This window comes from Balaenoptera acutorostrata, chromosome 6 (genome assembly GCF_949987535.1).
Source record: "Balaenoptera acutorostrata chromosome 6, mBalAcu1.1, whole genome shotgun sequence".
NCBI lineage: Eukaryota > Metazoa > Chordata > Mammalia > Artiodactyla > Balaenopteridae > Balaenoptera > Balaenoptera acutorostrata.
Genome location: NC_080069.1, coordinates 2,298,283 through 2,319,328, shown reverse-complemented (window position 1 = coordinate 2,319,328; position 21,046 = coordinate 2,298,283). Strand labels below are relative to the sequence as shown.

The window sequence follows — 21,046 nt, the reverse complement described above, 5'->3', positions numbered from 1 at the left end:
TTGTTCTTCCCTCTTACGGCCCTATACGAAACATTTCTCTGCTCCAGACGCGCCCACGGTTTGGTTTGTTAGGCCTCACCCTGCGTGGGGCACATGAGCCAAGCAGGACAACAGGAAGACCAGGGTCTGCTGTGACGCTGACTCCGGTGTCCACTCCTTCACGGGAGGACCTCAGGTCTCAGCCAAACACAACCTGGAGAGTCCATCCCGGGTCCTAACGCTGTGGTCCCTGTGTCCCAAGCCGGCATGGTCCTGATCTTACGACGGAACATCCAGCGTCCAGGGTGTTGGCAAAGCCGGAGCCCAGGGCCCACCGACTGCAGGGCAGCCCCCACCTCACCCACGGCACCGCTCCCGCGCCCTTCCGCCGGCACCGAGACTACAAGTACCAGCATGCAGCGCGGCCCCTTCCCGCCAGCTGTCGCGTCCCTTCTCTGTCGCCCCTGGCCTCTCCCGCCCACGCTCGCGTCCGCGGAGGGCGTGGCGCCCGTAGCCCCTGCCCACTGACGTCGGCGCGCCGACGTGACGTGCTGACGCGGCGCTCTGGGCGCCTCCGCCCTCCCGGGCTCCAGTCCGGCGGCGGGAGGCTTGGGGAGGCGCTTTGGTTTGTGGTAGCCGCCGTGGTGTGAAGGCGAGAGGCCGGTGGGAAGGGTCGGCCCTTGTAGCCTCGTCTTCCGGGTTTGCGGCTCCCCGTCCCAGATGGACAGGGTGTGCGCCGTGTTCGGAGGCTCCCGGGGCATCGGCAGGGCGGTGGCCCGCTTGATGGCCCAGAGAGATTACCGACTGGCCATCGTCGCCCGGAATCTGCAGGGGGCCAGAGCCGTGGCCGGGGACCTGGGCGGTGGGTACCGACCGGAGGCGCCCCACCTCCGCGCGGCGAGTGTGGACCGCGGCCGGTGCGGGTCCGAGAAGCCGTCGTGGGCGCCCTCCTCCCCGGGCCGGTCAGGCTCACCGTGTGGGGCGCCGGGCCGCAGGTGCGGCGCGGTCTGGCGAGGCTTCCCGGCGCGCCTGCGTGTTCTTGCGCGTTGGTACGTGTGCGCATGCGCAGGCAGTGCCGGCCCAAGACGTTCGCCGCCCCTGCAGTCCTGGTTGTACCCGGTCTGCTTTCCTGTGTCCAAGGCACTGACGTCACTACGTTGCTTTGGTGACCATCGCCAAGGGACAATGAGATTTGTTCCGCCGGATTCCTTGTTATTGCACTTAAACTCCATTTTCCCCCCGTTTATTAGGAATGGATTGTCAGTTGCTCTGCGAATTTCAGTTTCTGGAGGGTAGGGAGACAGGGTGCTGTGAGGGTCCGAGCTCGCAGCTGTTGTTGAGGTAGTAGGCGGGCCGGGAGCAGGGGCACCTGGGGCACCTGGTTCACCGTCGGGGGCGGGGGGGCACCTTTACAGGAACGTCACCGACGGCTTCACCGAAGTGATTACGTGGGCCGCGGGTACGTTATGGACCAGGGAGCATCTCAGCCATGCTTCTTGCTCAGATTCAAAGGGGCGAGAACGTGGGGGTCCTTCTGGGTCACCCCACGCCATCAGTGTTGGCTGGACAGGATGAAATCTGCTGGTTGGGTTTCAGGGGTTGTGGGTCCAGCATGTCTTCAGATAAGAGCCGAGAGAGAGGCAGATGCTCTGGGGCCTTGCATTTCCTTGAATTACGTGGTCCATGAGTGACTGGTTTCCACCCAGAAAGTGTCACTTCCCGGATGACCTACTGTCTTCGAATGTTTAAGGAGATAATGTTAATGTATTAGGCAAGGTTAGCCAGAAGATAAACAATTGTTTAGTTTTTTAAAAAATCTACAGTTTAGAGTATTAAAAAGGTGTATTATTAAATAAAGAATGCTTTCTTTGAAGTGTAATTTTTTTGGTATTTAAACATTTCAAAAAAAGTGGATATGTTTAAAAAGCAGGTAAGAGTTGTTTTTAGTAAAAAAAGTTTTAGCATTTTTTTTTAACAGCTTCCTGCTTTGTCTTATCTCTCCTAATGGTCAGGCTTGAACAATAATCATTATAATATATGTGACATAGTTAAACAAACAAAAAAATCCTAGAGTTTATTTCAGGGCCAGGAAACCATCAAAAACCTAACTGAATTAGACGTTAAGTTTCAAAAAAAGGAATATAAAACAGAGAAAACTGTTGAATTGCATAGCATGGGGTCAGTGTCAAAGCTATAAATGTTGTTAGATGAATCATACAAAGTACTTTATTTCTTTTTACCCACCTGCCCCCCATCCAGTTTGTTAGACTGAACTCCATGAAATGAGGAATCGGGGAAATAATCATGTTTTATCTCATGTTCTGGATAGAACAGATCTAGCTCATAGTAGATGCTTGACAAATGTGTATTGAATCATTTTTAAATTCAAGTTATAAGTAATTCTGATCTAATTTTGTTATGTAGGAGATCATTTGGCATTGAGCTGTGATGTTGCCAAAGAACATGATGTTCAAAATACATTTGAAGAGATAGAGAAAAACTTAGGTCGAGTTAATTTCTTGGTAAATGCAGCTGGAATTAACAGGTTGGTCACAAAGTTAAGTACATTTCTATATGTCTTTTTTTCCTTCTATGTCTTTGATTACTATGAGTTAACATATTAATTAACTTGTTTTACTTCTAATTGGAAGAAGAACTGTGTATTTTGAAACTTGATCTGTCAATCCACACACTTTTCATTCTTTTATATTGAGATTATAGTAAGGGTACAGTTCAGGTTTAACATTGTAATTACCACCTATATTGAGCTGCAGAACTTTTCCAGAACCCCAGCAGGCTCTCTCAGTTTCTTCCCAATTAGTACTTCCTTATAGGTAACCATGGTCCTGACCTCTGCCACCATATATGTTTTCTCAGTTAATATTAATGGAATCAGAGTGGGTATTCTTTTTTTTTTTTTAATGAATTTAGGACAGAATATTTAGAATAATATAAAAATTTACTTTCTAAGCAAGGCGTAGTGTGGCAGATACTTCATTCAAGCTATTTTGGCCACATGGCCCTACTTTGAGCAGTTAGGGGTATGTGCCCCTCTACCTGAGTGGGGTCAGGGCCTGTCCTCCAAGGGATCCTTTCTGGCTTATCAGTTGTTATTTTAGTGCCTCAAACCAAGTTTAAAATGTGCTCTCTAGGTGTTCTAGCTCAAATATAAAGCACTTCTTGTATTCTGCATTCAGGAAAAATGTTACATATTTCTTGACTTCTTAATTTGTTTTGTTTTATCCCAATTTTAAATTACATGGTTTTTGTTTTTTTGGTAGGGATAACCTCTTAGTAAGGACAAACGCCGAAGATATGCTATCTCAGCTTCATACTAACCTCTTGGGCTCCATGCTGACCTGTAGAGCTGCCGTGAAGACAATGATTAAACAGCAGACAGGGTCCATTGTGAATGTGGGTGAGTCTGACCTCTGTGGATTTATTATTATCTCATGTACCATAAGAAAGTTATCAACTAATTTGGAACATATTTACTTGTGAAACTTGGACGGAATGTATCTTTATTATCTGTAGAAAAAGGATTGGATTAACTGATTAACTGGTAAAACAGGAATCACCCATGTACATTCTCCTAGTGGTCAAGCAGGTGTTATATGAGTGACACCACCAGGTACTGGGAAAGAGACAGCACGAGCCAGGTGGTTCATGACAGAAGGTGCCCAGTGGGGAGTGGCCCCGATCCAGCAGGTGGTTGATGTGCACAAACGTGGTGCACTTTGGCCAGCTGTTCGGATTTGTTAAGAGAAATTGGACATCCTGGGGTTTTTTAACTTTTAAAAATATTTATTTATTTATTTATGTTTGGCTGTGTTGGGTCTTCGTTGCTGCATGCAGGCTTTCATTGTGGCGAGCGGGGGCTACTCTTCGTTGTGGCGCACTGGCTTCTCACTGCGGTGACTTCTCTTGTTGTGGAGCACGGGCTCTAGGTGCACAGGCTCAGTAGTTGTGGCACGTGGGCTCAGTAGTTGTGGCTCTCGGACTCTAGAGCACAGGCTCAGTAGTTGTGGCTCTCGGACTCTAGAGCACAGGCTCAGTAGCTGTGGCGCATGGGCTTAGTTGCTCCACGGCATGTGGGATCTTCCGGACCAGGGATGGAACCCGTGTCCCCTGCACTGGCAGGCGGATTCTTAACCACTGCGCCACCAGGGAAGTCCGAATATCCTGATTTTTATGTGAAACCGAATTTTCAAACTGTGACCAAGAAATTAAAAACTTTTTGATACTGGGGGCTAAAAAGTGATTTCTACGGCTGTTGCATGGGTCACTAATAAATCTAGTTCAGAGGTCTAAGAGGAGGTTTACTTAAGAGAATAACCTTTTCAGTTTTTTAGGATGGATGTAAGTAACTACTAGTCTTCAGTTCACCTGCCCAAAGGGCAGACAGACTGTAGAATGTGCCTATAGACCTTAAAATGCAAAGTGGCTTGAAGTTGTATTTCAGTCTGACAGTTTGAAAATAGCAGCATGCCATCTGCCTTTTAAGTGGTGATACCGTAGAAGGCCACAGAAGGGGGGTGCTGCTCTGTGAAAGTCAGTGACCCTGTTCTTTCTAATGCAGGAGCTGTCTTTCCAAGCCAGAACACAGGGTTTATATATAGGGTGTTAAACCAGAATATAAGGGTTTTTTAAGCCAGAATATAGGGTTTTTCTTTTTTGAAAATGAGAAAAGGAAAGAATACTGTGCTAATAAGAAGTAGAACATTTTTGACATTTACCCTTAAAAATGTGAGAGGTCAGTTTTCTTATAAAAGCTTAGTAAATGAGTTGACCTTTGCCATCTAACACAGCCAGATATGATTTGGGTTCTTGTAAGCTGGTACACTGGCCTGTATGTTTCACCTGATAAAGTGGGGTGTATTTGTTTAACTCTAAAATATCCCCCTTTTAGATATATATAAAAAGCCCATATCAGTCCTTTGTTTACATGCAAACTTTTAGACTCCTGCTGAAAGTAAATAAAAATAGAGTATTGAAAATAAACTAGGGGACTCTTATCACAGAGGGGACTACTTTAAACTGCGAGAAAGTCCATTGTGTTTCCGAAGTTATCACTCTGACAGGTGAACTGTAGCGTATGGCCTGAAATAAAGCTGCTCCGGCCTCATGCTCGGCCTTTCCTCTTAAGCCTGCGTTGTTCTTTCTTTTTTGTGTCTCTCCTTGTTTTTCTTTCTCTCCAAACCCCTTTCTGTGTCCACCTGCATTTCCTGTGTCTGATGTGTCTTTTCTCTCTTTCTGTGCTTCATATTTCTCTTCCTTTGTCATTAGCTGGCATGTGACATCTAACGTGGTTAAATATTTTAATATTGGACTTGTTGATTATAATTTGAGAAGTATTTGGAATGTTCTCTTTTTCTAAAATTAAATTACTTTCTCAAAAATTTTCTGATGCTCTTGATTAATTTTTATATCATAAGTACAGGTCACTGGTGGAGAAAATTATTTCCCCAATTTCTCTTCTGCAAGAATTTATTTCCATACAATTGATACTTGAATTACAAATTATTCTTTCATATTCATATAAATGAAGCCACCCAAGAATCTTTATAGTAGGTAGTACAGGTTAATACATCACTGAAGGTAACTAAATTGCAATTTTACAGAGAGTTTGCAATTGAAACTTTGCTAATTTAGACTGATAATAGTTGAAATTTAGTAAGATTTATCCTCAGATGAACTATTTTTTTTTAGGTGGAAATAAATACTTCCTTATGTGTGTGGTAGAATCATAAAATCAGACTTTATCTGACTTTTTTTCTGGTTTTAACCTTTTCCTACTGGAAGCCTTTGTAACTATTGTAGAATTTTCATCATGTTTGACCTCCTCAGAGATGAGAATGGGTTCCTGTCACTTAATGGATCTGTTCTCAACCCCTGCCTGGCACTCAGGGTTTCCCGTGAGCTTCTTTAGGATCCTGTTTTCTCTGTGTATCTGAGCAGACTCAGACCCTAAGTCTTACTACTCAAATGACAATGGTTAGGATTCCTAATTTTAGCAAAGGACAGGGTAGAATAGTTTGTACCTTGTTTGTTTACTGCAGAGTATCTGAACATTCAGAATAGTAACCGCATTAATTGGTTTGAATTTGCTCTCATTTCTTTTTCCAGGAAGCGTTGCAGGTGTAAAAGGCAGTTCTGGCCAATCCGTGTACAGCGCCAGCAAAGGCGGGCTAGTTGCATTCTCACGCGCTCTTGCTAAAGAAGTAGCAAGAAAGAAAATTAGAGTGAATGTAGTTGCGCCAGGTCAGTGGGAACTTCTTTTTTCTTTTAATTTATATGCATCTGTGGCTTTTTACAATAACAGTAAAGACTGTTTTTGTGTCTGTAAGTACGTCATCATCATCAGGCACTTCTCAGAGGTGCTGGGACAGGAGCAGGGGACCCGCACTGTTACTCAGCCCTGGAGCAGCGCCGCCCAGGAGGGCGTGACCTCGGTCTGACGGGACTCAGGGGGCCGGGACGCTGCATCTGTACTAAAACCACAAGAGAAACTTCTCACTTAAAAGTCAGTTGTATTTAAGTTAAGAACTCTCAAGAGCTGAATGTAAGAATTTCAAGTAAGTGGGCTGGGGAGTACTGGTAGCATACACCCTGCAGGTGAACAGGTCCAAGTTGTGTCCCTTTGGAGAACTGTTGCCATTTTCATTGTCTTTCTCCTCTTCTTGGGACGTTTCGTTGATTTGCTGCTCACTGGGATGCAGTCTTTGTTAATTTAGACTTTGTCAGTTTGTCAAAGCAGAACTTTCCAAGTAATGCATCTTTTACCTAGTGTATTCCATACGTCTAGATTAAAGAAATAACACATCTATATATCTAAAATATCTGAATAGCTCTATAATACAGTGTGCTTTTAATAACAGTGTGAACCAGAGGAGATAATCCGACAAGGCTATGTAGATGATGTCATTTGCGCATTTCATGCAGTAATCCCCTACAATAACTGACGTACTGATGACCTCAGAGACACTGCTGGTTCGGTTCCAGGCACGGCAGTAGAGTGCATGTCACAATGAAGCAAGTCCACAAACCTTCTGGTTTCTCAGTGCATGTATAAGCTATGTTTACACTGTACTATAGTCTATTAAGTGCGCAGTAACACTATATCTATAAAAACAGTGTTCATACCTTAATTGAAAAATACTTTATTGCTAAAAAATGCGAACCATCATCTGAGCCTTCAGTGGTCAAGTTGTAGTGCTAATATCAAAGACCACTGATTACAGATACCACAGCAAATACGGTAATAATGAAAACGTTTGAAATATTTTGAGAATTACCAAAACGGGACACAGAGACATGAAGTGAGCAAATGCTGTTGGAACAATGGCGCCAATAGACTTGCTTGATCCGGGGTTGCCAAAAACCTTCAACTTGTAAAAAAACGCAGTGTCTGCAAAGTGCAATAAAACGAGGTCTGCCTGTACTCCAGAAAGCCAGTGTTTGTACAGAGAAAGAATGATCAGAGGTCACATATGTTTGTTTTCAAAATGGAGAAGATGCCTTTCACTGGGTGTCACTGTGCCCCAGAGAGCTACCCCTTATTCACGTTAGAATTTCAACACAAAGAAGAATTTGAAGGAAAAAAGATATTTTACAAAGACTCAGGAGGAAGAAACGTCTTTTGAAAAGTCACTCTGGGAAGTAGTAGGTTGTAACAGTGATTTTAGCTGTGGTTGCCTCTTTAGCGAGCGAAGGGGGCGCTCTGAGGCCTGCTGTGTGATGGTGCGGGGGGGGGGGCAGTGGTGGCACGTGGCAACAGAAGTGAGGGCACGCACGCCGGCCCCCGCAGGTTCTAGCCCGTGTGCAGGAGGTATTCCTCAGAGGAACTCAGGCTGCTAAAATCCGACCTGTTTGGGAGTGGCCAACAGGGAAGGTGGTTAGAGAGGTGGCAATTTAACGAATCTTCAGGAGTAGAAGTCACGGGGAGCGGGGAGCTCGCAGTAGAGCTGGCCGCCTGTGGAGAATCCATCAGGAACACTGGTGTTCTTGTGAAGCCTGTAGGAAGACCAAGCCAGCAGGGCGCAGATCACCTGGAAGACAAAGCAAATGTGATGTGGGCTCAGTGCCACGGCAGTCAGAGCCTCCTGAAGAAGGCGAGGGGGACGTGTTATAAAGTGCACCTGTTCCTTTCACTGTGCTGACTAGGGGCGTTCCACACGAGTTGAAAGTATTGATGGATTAAATAGGACGCAAAGCCAATTTAGCCTGGTTGGTTTGTTACAGGTAATGGGAAAATATTGAAACAGAATGATAGTTTAGGATTATAGTTTAGGTTGCTAAAGGCTAAAGAAATTCTCCAACTTGTGCTAAGACTTTTAAAATAAATTCGAATGTACAACTTACAGCTGGTTTGTTGCTTTTCAAATTAGTTGCCCCAGTTTGTAACCAAGTTTATTCCGTTTGGTAGCGGTCTGCACCCATGAACACAAAGCATTCTACAAACGACTGAAGTCCCACTTTAAACTTAGATTTCCACTGTGTGCCGAGTGACCTTCAGGGCAGAAGGGAGAGGGGGTGGAGTGACTGGGGACGCACTCCTTCAAGGCAGAGCTGCAGAACCAGCCTCCGCCTGGACCAGAACAGGTGCAGGATTAGGAGGAAAAACTTTTGCTGAAGCGCAATTCAAAAAGGTTACATTGCCCCAAAGCTCCAGTTTTAGACACACGTCTCCGTTTCTGATGTCCACACGTTTTGAGGCTCCTGGGAGTAACTGAAACAGCCAGCGAGCACGCAGGCGCCAGAAGACAGCACTGTGGGTGCACGGAGTCCACAGGATGGTGGGAGCAGGTGCGAGCGCTTCAGAGTATGTACGTGAAAACGTGTCAGGTGCTCCCAAACGTGGAAGGCAAAGTCTCCGTGACTGTCCTGACACTGTCCTGTCGGACTAGGCCAGAACCACTGATAGTGTTAGTACTAAGTACGGTGCTTCTAAGATGAGTCAGAAACGTACCAGGTAGCGTCCCAAGGTGTACAAACCAGTTAAGCACATATAAAGTTAGTACTGGTCCAGTTAGAAATACAAAATGAAAATTATGGAAGCTGCCTCAAATATCTGGGGTTCCACAAATTTACAAGCAGACCTGTGTAACAAAGTAGACTCTAGTTTTAAGGAAACATTGCAGTTCAGTATTCCAAACACAGTCTCAGGTCCCAGCGGTAACCTCAGAAATCACTTGTCTGGAGAGTAGAACCATTTATATGTTTGTACAAATTTGCAGATAACAAAATAAGCAAAAAAGTAGGAAAGACCTGTCCAAGGCTGACGTTTAGTCTGGTTGTTTTTTTTTTTCCCAAAAGAGTTGACAAGTCCACGAATTGAGCAGGTTGATATCCGGCTGTTGGTTCTCGTGTGAGCTGTGTGGCAGTGGAGCCGGTCCCAAGCTGCTCCCTGGAGGTGTAGACAGAGAGCTGGGGTGGCTCACAGCACACGGGGGACACGAGAGTGTGGCGGCGTGAGAAAGTGTGCACTTTGCCTAGCCCAGATGCATGTCAGTGCACGCACACACACACGCACACACACCACAAACATACATGCTTATGTATTTGTCAGACGTACACACATTTGTGTGTTTATCTAAAACTTATTAAAATAACTATTGATTATGGTTTTTTTTTTATGGAGAAGGAAGCCTTTCATTAGCCTGTGAATTGATACTCATAGATAGGAGTAGTTTAGAACCTGAATACTTCTAAAATGATTAGAAATAGTTCTAAAATGATCAGAAAAAGTTCTAAAATGAGTAGTTCTAAAATGATTGCGAAAAAAATCAAGTAATGAACTGGTGCCTAGAAAAAAATTTCTTGTACCTTATATTTTATATAAGATCTTTATTTTTAAATTTTGCACTGATTATGGGATAATGTTAGGTGGACAGGATCTTAGTGATGATTTATTCCAGTCATCTTAACTGTTGAGAAGACTGGGCCCCAAGAGACAGAGTGAGTTGCCCAAGGTTCCACAGCTAGTTTTTGGTGGAACTGTTACAAAAGCTTTATCTTTTGATTACCAGCTAAGGAAGGCTTGAAAATCATGACCCCTTAGATTTGTTTTATATCATGACAAGATTTAGGTCTCTTTGTCCTTTTGCTATTATGTTCTGTCTAAAATATCTGGAATCTTCCAATTTTATAACTTTTACCTTTACATTATTTGCCTTTTGACAAATTACTAGTTGATAAAAATCGCCTGGATTAGTTAAGAGACTAATAAAAAAGTGCTAAAACTCAAATCTACATCATCACTTCTTAGCTGGTGTGATAGAAGGTTTGGTTAGTGGGTTGTTGAGGACAGTGAGTGTTCTGTGTCTCTGCCAGTCGCCGTGGGACCTTTGTCCCAGCTTGCTGTGGGCACTGGGGCTGGCCCGCTGGGGGCTCGTAAGGAGGAGGCTGAAGTCCACCCTGGCCACTATGCTCCGTGGGCCCTAGAGCTGGTGTTGTGTTTGGCACCAGTGCTGAACCAGCAGGGACCAGGGAATTGTTGGAATGTCCTGGCAGGCCTCTTGCTCTACGGTGTTCCTTCGTCCCAATTCATTGTTTAGTCAGAGACCAGCTGAGTTCAAGCATTCCAAATCCATGAACATTTGATAAATGACTCGATTTAGATACATTCATTTTTGGGGGGAAAAAAAAGAAAAAAAGAAAATCTCAAAGCTGCACTGTGGTCTTGGCACTGCTTTCTGTGTGTGTGTGCTTTGTGCAGCCCGATTGATTTTCCTGTTAGCCGAGTTTAACCATGTATAGAGTAGATGATTTGTGGCTTGGGGCAGCATGTATGTGCTTCCCTCTTTTTTAGGGATTGCAGTAGTGTGGGTGATGAAGAGTTAACTCTAGGTCACGATGATCTCAAAGCTGGATGGTTTCAGGGTAGTGCAAGTGTTCCTACTCCTGATTCTAATCATTTGTTCAGCAGACTTCCTGAGTGTCCCCTGTATGTGAGGGCTGGCAATGCTCCAAAACTGCAAACACGAATAAGCTATTTCTGCCACAAGGAAAGAAGTACAGTGGGAAAGACAGGTGTATGGACAGATGATTACAGTGCCATGTGATGAATGCCAAGCAGGTACCCCTGTGATGCCGTGGAAACGCTGGAGAAGGAATGCTTAATTTTGTCAGGGTTAATTAGTTGTCAAGGCAACAGGCTAAATAGTGCAAATCCAGTTTGTATATAAAGGGAAATTTTATGAGTGTTAGGGATGTGTGTTTGTATAGCCTTTCCTAAAGATCTTACTTTCTAGTGCAGTTTACACTGAAGGAAAGAAAAAACCTGTTGCTAAAAAATGTGGACACTGAGTAGGGTGACCTTTATTATCTTGGCTGTAGTGTAATATATTATGTTGGCTGCACTACAAGCATGGTGTGAATATGCTTCATTAATTAGAAGCAAAGTACAAGTTGAAATGGTAGCATTAAATCGAGTCTATGGATTATTTATTAACTTTATTTTAGATAGTAATTTCAACTAGATTCTTCATATCCTTTAACAGAGTTGATAAACATCAGAATTGATATGTTTATTTTTAATGTTAGTTTTCCTCGTCACCTGCAAATGGAGTTTCCATTTAAGTTAAAAACAGTTAAAAAGCAAATCATAATAGGAAAAAACAAGGAACAAGCAAAATAATAAATTAGGCTATCATTTGCTGCCTAATATTTTTAACTTTTTAAAGATAAATTAGTTGCTAAGCTTTGGTATTACATTAACTATAAATTTCTCATCATGGATAAATGTTACTGATTGGAAAATATTGAATATGAGAAACAGAATATTTGGTAAATTGAAACTATATTGGATGCATTGCTTTTAAAAATGTGTTTTCAATAGATAACACAAATATGTACAAAATTCAAAAGTACAAAAAGGCATAGAGTGAAAAGTGAGTCTTCTCCGGCCATTCAGTTCCTTCCTCAGAGGCAACCAACCACAGTCAGCTAGTTCTCTCTGTATTTCATATATAAGTCAGTAGAGCATATATATATATATATATATATATATATATATATATACTGTCGACTGAAAAAAAAAGCACAACCTAAAAGTTGAGAATTAGGTTTTATTTGGCAGACTTTCTGAGGACTTAAGCCTGGGAGGCAGCCTCTCAGACAGCTCCGAGGGGCTGCTCCCAAGAGGTAAGCGGGGAGCCAGGATGTAGAGGAGTGTTTGCAACAAAGCCCAGGTAGTTGGAACATCAAAAGATGACTGTTAATTAAAGAAAACCAGGCATCTCAAGTTAAGGAATTTAGCGCTTTTCTGTGTATGGGAAGATGCAAGAGTCTGGGCTCACTGAAATCATTCCTTTGATCTGCACCTCAGCTCTCTGGGGCCAGTGTCGTGTGCTTTCCTATCTGTCCCATCCTGAGTCCCCTCAGGGCTCACCACTGGGGGCAGCTGTAGTGGCTTGATGGCTGCAACAGCCTTTGTTTACTTTTTTTTTGGCGCCGAGGCTTGTGGGATCTCAGTCCCCAGACCAGGGATTGAACCCGTGCTCCCTGCAGTGGAAGCACAGAGTGCTAACCACTGGACCACCAGGGAAGTCCAGCCTTTGTTTACTGATATGGCAGGCAACATTTTTCATTCACACTACATATTTTTAAGAAAACACAAATTGATCATACTATTCACAATGTTCTGTACCTTGCTTTACTCAAAGAACAATTATTTTGGAGTTGATTCCATATAGAGAACTACTTCACTTTTTAAAATAACAGCTCTCTGGAAATATAACTCACATACCTCATAATTCACCCATTTAAAGTGTCCAATTCAGTGGGTTTAGTGTAGTCACAGAATTGTTCCATCATCACCGTGATACATTTGAGAACATCGAATTTTCATCATCCCAAAAGAAACCCTGTAGCCGTGAGCATTCACTCCCCATTTCCCACCAATCTCCCAAGCCTTCAGCAACCACTCATCTACTTTCTGTCTCTGTCATACAAAGTGTGGTCTTTTGTGACTGCTTCGCTATTTTTAATGGCTGAGTTAAAAGACAATAATGTCTGTTTTATGAGTGCACCGTAATTCATTTAACCTGTGCCTCTCATTGGGCACTTCGGTTGTTTCTGATCTTTTGCTGGTCCGACTAGTAATGCAGTGACAGTACTTGTAAGTGATTTATTTTGCACATGGGTGAGTATATATATATATGAGTGTCATCTTGGGACTGAACCTGCCAGGGCTCAAAGGGTATGTGCACTTAACATCTGGACAGATGGTACAGCAGTCATGTATTCCTACAGGGTACCCTAAGTGTTTTGCTCCCTCTCCCCCCTTTTTTTAGCTGCAGAGCTTTTATGTTTACTCCTGGGACAAAGTCTTGCTGGCAGATTCTTGCAGAAGCTTGAAGCTACTTAAAACAGATATTGCTCTAGGTGCTGTTGTGTGCTGTTCAGTGTGGTGTTGATTTTTTACACTGCTTCCCTGTACACTTTTACAAGCATAATATTAGGACATACAAATTTGTTCTGGTTAAAATCTTGGTCTAGATTTTGGCAACAGCCTTGTTTTATCTCCCTAAAAAAGTGTCTGGGATTATTTTAATTCCTTCTAGGTCCTAGGAACTTATATCAGAGAATGGACATCTAAGAGAGAGCCATATCAGACAGTGCACATCCCACAATTGGTAGCACTGGTGTCTAAAACTGGCTAAAGTCCTGGCGTCTTATTTAAATATAAGCTCTCTGCTGTATATCAAAATATTCAAAAGTAAAATAGTGACCAAGTCATATGGAAGTGAGATGCTGTTTATTTATACTCTATAGCTAGCCAGAAATGGGTCAGGGAAGTGCATTTCCTTGGGAGCTGACCAAATACAAGCTCTCGCTGGACAAGAACCGCACACTTGCTTTTCTGAGAAAGAGCTTCCTGTTCCTGTAGCGCTCCTGTCTTGCAGAGGTGCGCTGAGCGTGTCATCACGGGTGTGGAGCTGCGGCAGCGGCGTCCTTGTTCTCAGTTAGCCGAGCGCCTGTGCTCAGTTACCTCGCTGGCTTACGGCGTGACCGCGACCGCTTTGCAGCCCGCCGAAGCCTCTGACTCCCGTAGGCGGCCCGCAGTGACGTCACCTGTGCACAGCGGCGCCGGCTGGCAGTCTGTAATTTTCGTAACCCTGCTTGAAGGGGTTGTAAACATGTATGTGGTCAAATGAGTAGTAACGTGACATTTCCAGAGCCTCATAAATGAAGTGGGAGAACGCTAGGGGGGGGCGTCCTCTGGGGCCGAGGAGAGATCATAAATTGAGAAACAACACAGGCACAAAAACGGGTGTGTGCAGTGTTTACAAACTACTGATATCTCTGCTCAGGTCCTACGAGATTTGATAGAGAGTCTAGGAGACTTTATATGCAGTGCCCTGGTTGTGGATATACTTATAATTAAGGATCATGTAATTCATGAGCTGTAGCATAAAATGATAGAGAAATTTGGTAGAGCCTGGACTACTTTATCACTAGAGACTAACTTCATGTTTTTGTTTGATTTCTGATAAATTAGGGGACGATATATATGAATTTGAAGAAGCTGCAGTTAGAGTTTTAGGGCAGTAAAACTGCTCTGCGCGAGACTGTAGTGGTGGATACGTGATGAGATGCATTTGTCAGAACATAGACCTGTCCAACGCAAAGGGCGGCCCCTGAGGTAAACCATGACTTCACTTAATAGCGTATCAGTCAGTGTTGGTTCACCAGATGCAGTGTGCTAAGGCAGGGTGTTAATAATTGGGGGGTGCCCGGGGAAGGCGGTGTGATATGAGGTATGTGGGGACTCCCTCCACTTTCTGATCAGTTTTTTTGTAAACCTAAAGCTGCTCTAAAAAATACAGTCTATTAATTTAAGAAGAAGAAAAAAAAGCTGCTGACAGTGAGAGGACGGTGCTTGCGTTTGGGACAGGTTCCTGCTCTCTGTATCCGACATCATGGTCCAGGAGGAGAAGCCAGCGTTGGGGACGGCTTCCCTCCCTCTCAGCCTGGCCTCCGCCCCCCACTGCACTTTGAGGCTTTCAGCGCAGGGTCCAGCACTGGCCGGCAGCTGTCCTGTGAGGCCTGTCCGTCCAGCTGTCCGTTCCCAGTGGGAGAGGCCGTGGAACTCCCCCTGTGAAATGACGCCCTGATCCTCCCCTCGGTGGGAGCGGTGGAGGGAGAGCCAGCCCGCGGGGCGGGGGCCCGAGCAGCCTGACCCGGTGCTGGACCCGCGGGCTCCGCTCTCTCCTCGACAGATCTGACCCCTCACGGACGTGAGTCCAGGCCGTGGTGTCGGACGAGGCCTGTCTCCTGTCGGGAGCATGCGTGTGTCAGTCTGTCTGCCGCGGTGGCTGGCTCCCGTGGCTCTCTGGAGGACCAGGTCTGTCCCACGGCCGCATCTCCGTGGCAGAGGCCTGTCTGCCTTCTCCCCGTTTCACTGCCTGGATCTCCCTTCCTGTCTGCGGTCTGCCTTCCAGCACCTCGCGCCCTGTTCCAGATCTGCCTTTTTCCCAGGGTGAAAACACTTCCGGTGGCCTCTCACAGACCGTGTGGCCTTACATCCCCCCAGAAGCAGGGCACCTCAGTTCCCTTCAGCACAGCCTGCGTAACAGCCCGGTGCTTGCTGAGCAGGAGCGCTTCCAGCCACGCGGCTGCAGGGTAAGAACTGAGGGCCTTTGAGGGGAAATACGACGACCCGTGACGAGGCATACCTTCATCCTGGAGTCGAAGCTATGCAGAGCTGACGTCTGCCATTCTCAGTCTACTGCCCCTGTTTCACGAGACAGGAGCAGCCTGCAGTTTAGGTGGTGCGTGGTGCCCAGCCGTTAGCTTGCAGAGTGCAGCAGAGCGGGGGACGGAAGCTAGTGGGGGGTGTCCTCACCCAGTGCTCTGCTTGCCGCGAAATGCCACCTCTGAGAGGACGTCAGCAGAGCCACCTAGAAGTTGAGCTAACCGGTAGTCACGAGGTCTTTCTTGCAGCGCGTTTTTACTGTAGTTTATTGAGGTCTGTTTTGTTTTTTAAGATTAAAATGCATCATTGATTTTCTGCCGAGGGTTGAGAGTTAGTGGGGAAATATTTTATGCCAATTTTGCTAGAATTCAAAACAACCTTAGAGTAAATAATTGTATCATGAACTCTTTGAGAAGATGACCTGGATATTTAAATGTTAGATTCGTGATTTATTCAGTCGACGTTGTAAGCATGTGAAGTGCGTTCTCTTCCTGATTCACTTTTCTGAGGCACCTTTGACCCTGAAGTGTATCCAGAGGCTTCGGATCCGGGAGCCCTGCGACCCTGCTTGTTGGGTAGCCGCAGCCCGTGCAGTACTGGGATCTTCCTGTAGGTGGAGCTACGCTCACAGCGCACCCATGACGCGGTTTCATCACAGCTGTACTTTGCCTTCTTTTTTTAAGTCTAAATGATGAGTAGCGTACAGAATGCTGATTATAGAAGTTATTGGTAATATGTATTCATATGTATCAGACTAATCTCACAAGATTTCCTTAATAGATATGCAGTTCTTCGGTGCTATGAACCATTTAGAACTGGTGCTCCATATATTATGTCACTTTAACTACAGCTCTTGCTACTTGAGAACATGTTCTCTGCAAGCCTTATTGCACACAGCACTGCCGTGTTAACTTTAAAATTTAAAAATTTTCTGTGTATACTTGCATCAGGATTGGATAATTACATTAGATTCTTTTCTTATAGGAACATTGGAAATACTGGTCTTTCTAATCATCAGCTATCTTAGATACAGCACATGAAACTAATTTTTGTCAGAACTGCCAAATCAGGTCATGTGACCACGTTTGTGATGCTTTCCTTCCCTCTACTCCCCCACTCCACCCCTAATCAAGTGAAAATTAATCAGTTGTGTGGTTCTTTGTGTTCACCTCTATCAGGATATTCACCCAAGTTCCTTTTGTTATAATTAGGGGTGCAAGTGAGTGTTTCCTCCCTAGGTTACAGGTTCCTTAAGGAATGGAATTTTTATTCATGTTTATATCTATCCACTCATATTGTGCTACGAGTTGGGTCAAATATTTTAGTGTTCAGTAAATGTTCATTGGGTTAAATTGAATAAAAAATGAGGACTTGAGTACTGATTGCTAGCAAAACTCTGTATTTCCTAAACAAGGTTTATTAATCATCTCAAATTTTCAGCAGCGAATTTATTTTTTTTTTGAAATTGAGCAAGTGTCTTAGTGTCTGCCCTTTTCAACTAAATGAGCAAACATTTCTCTTTCAGGATTTGTTCATACAGATATGACGAAAGACTTGAAAGAAGAACATTTAAAGAAAAACATCCTTCTTGGGAGGTTTGGAGACCCCCTTGATGTGGCCCATGCAGTCGTGTTTCTTTTAGAGTCTCCGTACATTACAGGGCATGTCCTGGTGGTGGACGGAGGCTTGCAGCTCACCATGTAGCCGACTAATATGGCTATTATTAGAGTCAAGGGCACATATTGTTATACCTGCATTCGCTAATCAAACCTACTGATGCTACAAATGTTGATTTCTATCTTTATAAGAATATGTCTGTAGAGGACAGTGTGTGACCAGCTGTGCTTTCTAAATGACACGTACCTCCCAGGCTGCAGCAGTGTTAGTGTGTAGTCGCCCCTCGGTACCCACAGGGGTCTGCCCCAGGAGCCCCAGAGTCTTCAGATGCTCCGGTCCCTTACATACCGTAGCCTCCATAGTATTTGCATATAACCTACATATACTTTAAATCATCTTTAGATTATGCATAATACCTAACACAGTGTCAACGCTGTGTAAATAATTGAAGTACAGTGGAAATGCAATGTATTTTTGGAATTTGTGGAATTTTTTTTTAATATTTTCTATCCGTGGTTGGTTGAATCCATGGATGTGGAAGTCATGGATGCCAAGGGCTGACTGTATAGGCATTTTGCAAGTGATATAAACAGATGTTATCTTAATTTATACATTTTATGGCAAAAGTGGGAAAAATTATATGGTCTAATTGTCATTAGTTATTTCGTTTTATCAGGCTGAATACTCCAGAAGTTAACCTTGGAGGCCATTGCCAAAGTAAGAGTATTTACAGGGAATGGGTAGGTGTCAATACCTTAGCAGCCCTGCTAGAGTTAAACATTGTATCCCTTTTGCCCCTTGGACAGTCATTTGATTTACAGGTTGAAAATGAATGTGGAGTTTGGTTTCTTTGAGTGGCATTGCTCCTCCTTGAGCCACTGGGCACAATAAACTGCCAGTGCAATTGTGGACAGTTGACCCATCCTGTGGAAATTCTCAAAGATGGTGAGGGTTAACCCTTACTGTTTTAATACCTGGTACAGTTGTGAGCTGCGTAGATCTCATCAACTTAGGAAGTGGAAGTGTTTTGTTTTTTTAAATCCACAAAAACAGTTTAGCAGGCTACTTAAAAACAGCAATAATAATATTCTTGCCTGACATTTTAGAAAACTAATAATTATGAACAATCATAAATAAGTAAATATGCAGTAACAGTGAGTTAAATGTCTTACAAGGAACAGGTTATGCATTAGTCTTAAAAGAAGATGTTTGCCTGAGGTTAGAGATGAAGACACAAACTGTGAGTGAGAACATCAGATGACGTCTACTTTGCACTGAACTGTTTTGTGGGGAATATCGTGATCATTTTAAATGTCACTGGATTCATGTTGATTTTTATAATTTGTCATTTTAAAATGTTTTAAATATTTATTGCACCTTAAACAGCAATCTTTTTACAGTTTTATTGAAGCCGAAATGATTTTATGTAAACAGATTTAATTTTATATTGAAAGTAGGTGCAAACGTATTAATAGGATATATTAAATAAATGCAGAGTAATAAAAGTAAAATAACAAAGTCAAATCTGTGTTCCAAATCAAGATTCCTGATTCCTTAAAAATTCTTTTGCACTGATCTTCAAAATAGCCTTCTTTACTTCGAGAAGTCTGTTTAGGACGTGAGCAAGCCAGTTAAGTGTAAGTTACTATTGTGACCGGACGGTCTGCTCACCGCAGGCACGGCGGTGCACAGACCGCGCTCAGGCGTGCACAGTGCCCGGCGCTCGCAGGGAAGCAGCGGTCGGGGCGGTGTCCGGCGTCCTGCGCACGGAGCACGCGCTTCTGCAGCGCCGCCTGCCCGCAGGCCTTGCCGGGCGGCCGCGGGCCAGCGCCCTCCTCAGACTCCCGTGCTCCGGACCCCGTGGGGCCGCCTCGGCTGGTGGTCGGCAAGGAAGCAGGTGTCACTGGAACGAATGGCGCTGAGGTGTGGCTTACGGATGGATTTAACCTTCAAGTGTGTATATTCACACGTCAAGACATGACCCCTTTTGAAGCGTCCACCCGCTCCCGCCCACATGGAATTTCTGGAAGGTGGAGTGAGGCCTTAAACAGGTGCAGCCAGCCGCCCCCGCCCCGCAGGTGACGTCTCCATTGGCGCCCACCGCCCGGGTGGGATGTGTTTCGTGCTCTCATCCTGGTGCTGAAATGGGTTGCCAGCTGTTGCTCATATTCAGAGATTCAAGAACTTCAGTGAACTCTTAACAGGATAACTCAGCTGCAGCTCTTATATGGCTCTTAGGAGCCTGTAATCCAGTCTGTGTTGAGTACTTGTTAGGAAATGGTTTATGGTTAAAGCCAGTGTTAACGTGTTTGCATGAGACGTTTTTAAATTTGTGCTTTTCTTATTTATTTTTGGCTGCGTTGGGTCTTTGTTGCTATTCGCGGGCTTTCTCTAGTTGCGGTGAGCGGGCTTCTCATTGCAGTGGCTTCTCGTTGCAGAGCACAGGCTCTAGGCACATGGGCTTCAGTAGTTGTGGCACGAGGGCTCAGTTGTGGCGCACGGGCTTAGTTGCTCCGTGGCATGTGGGATCTTCCTGGACCAGGTCTCGAACCCGTGTCCCCTGCATTGGCAGGCGGATTCCCAACCACTGCGCCACTAGGGAAGCCCCCATATTCAGTTTATAAGAGGGTTTTAAACTGCTTTCTAAGAGAGAATTATATGTTGTAAATTTCGGGGCAATAATTTATGTGAAGAAGATGATTTAATGTGTATGCTTCTGTTATCTGGAATAAAGGGAGAAGATTACTCTGGACATTCAAGAGTTATGCTTTACACTGCTGAAACATTTTTCCAAGCTTTTTAGATGGAAGTATGTGTAAGTTGAAAGGTCCTACCACTGCCCTAACTTGACATACTACGAAGTATTTAATAATTTTTAAGTTTCTTTTATATTAATTTTATCTTTCAATTACATTGCAAGCTCCTGAGGGTAGAAACCATACGGTGTTTTCATTCTTTTCGTTTTAGTTAAATAACTCACTAAATATTGGTTGAATACCTACTAAATGTCTTGTACATCTTTTGATTCCTCCACCTTACCCGCTCAGCTCTGAGAACATCTGGTACATCCCAGAACTACACTGATAAATCCTTTTATATGTTTTGATTCAAGATCAACAGTCATTACATTGTGCTATAGTGGAGGGAGGGGTGGGTCATTGAAATATCGATACATCTGTTCCCTCAGTACACATCCTGGAATATTCTGTGACTCCTTTTTTGGCCATTTATCTCTGACTTTGATGCTTACTTTCAATTTATAACTGAATTTGAAATGCTAAGCCAATCAACTATTTTCTCTTAGGCAACATGACTGACTTGGAGGAATTACCACCAGTTTAATTTGGAACCCTTGGACTAATGATCCAAACGGGGGTGCTATCGGTATCACCTGGAGAATTTTTTTCCCCCAAATTTAAACACAAGTCAGGAGCCCTGTCCCTGGGAATTTTGCTGTGGGTAGGGCGGAGTGAGGAAAACGTGGAGGTGCTTTTAGGAAAAATTTTCAGTGATGCACAGTGTTCATTACTTCATTAAATAAGTATTCATTCCTACTGCACACCAGACACTGCTAGTCACGGGAGGTATAGTGGAAACGGACCCTGGTTCCCTGGAGCCCACAGGCTAGTTGGTTTGGGTCGTGGGCAGGCAGACCTTCAACCATCACCGAACGTCAGGTTACAGCTGAGGTGAGCACGGGAAGGCGAGGAGCTCTTGTTGCCATTGAATCCTCTTGCCCTTGCTGGGGAT

At 44.3% G+C, this 21,046-nt stretch overlaps 1 protein-coding gene across 4 annotated transcripts; it reads left to right on the top strand.

The window, feature by feature from the left end:
- The first annotated feature begins 442 nt into the window (after positions 1 to 442).
- CBR4 (carbonyl reductase 4) lies at positions 443 to 20,048 on the top strand. Of its 4 annotated transcripts, XR_009008606.1 has the most exons (6): positions 455 to 841; positions 2,404 to 2,524; positions 3,261 to 3,397; positions 6,106 to 6,240; positions 14,483 to 14,626; positions 14,879 to 17,198. XR_009008606.1 is itself a non-coding variant. In XM_007192658.3 (5 exons), the coding sequence occupies exons 1-5, from the start codon at positions 700 to 702 to the stop codon at positions 6,515 to 6,517; spliced, it is 726 nt and encodes a 241-aa protein (XP_007192720.2). In that variant the 5' UTR covers positions 443 to 699; the 3' UTR covers positions 6,518 to 9,781. The 4 variants fall into 4 exon arrangements, 3 of the variants coding, with proteins under 3 accessions (XP_007192720.2, XP_057404391.1, XP_007192721.1); XM_007192658.3 differs by lacking the exons at positions 14,483 to 14,626; positions 14,879 to 17,198 and adding an exon at positions 6,327 to 9,781 and having other exon boundaries at positions 443 to 841; XM_057548408.1 differs by having other exon boundaries at positions 14,483 to 17,198.
- The last annotated feature ends 998 nt before the right edge of the window (positions 20,049 to 21,046 follow it).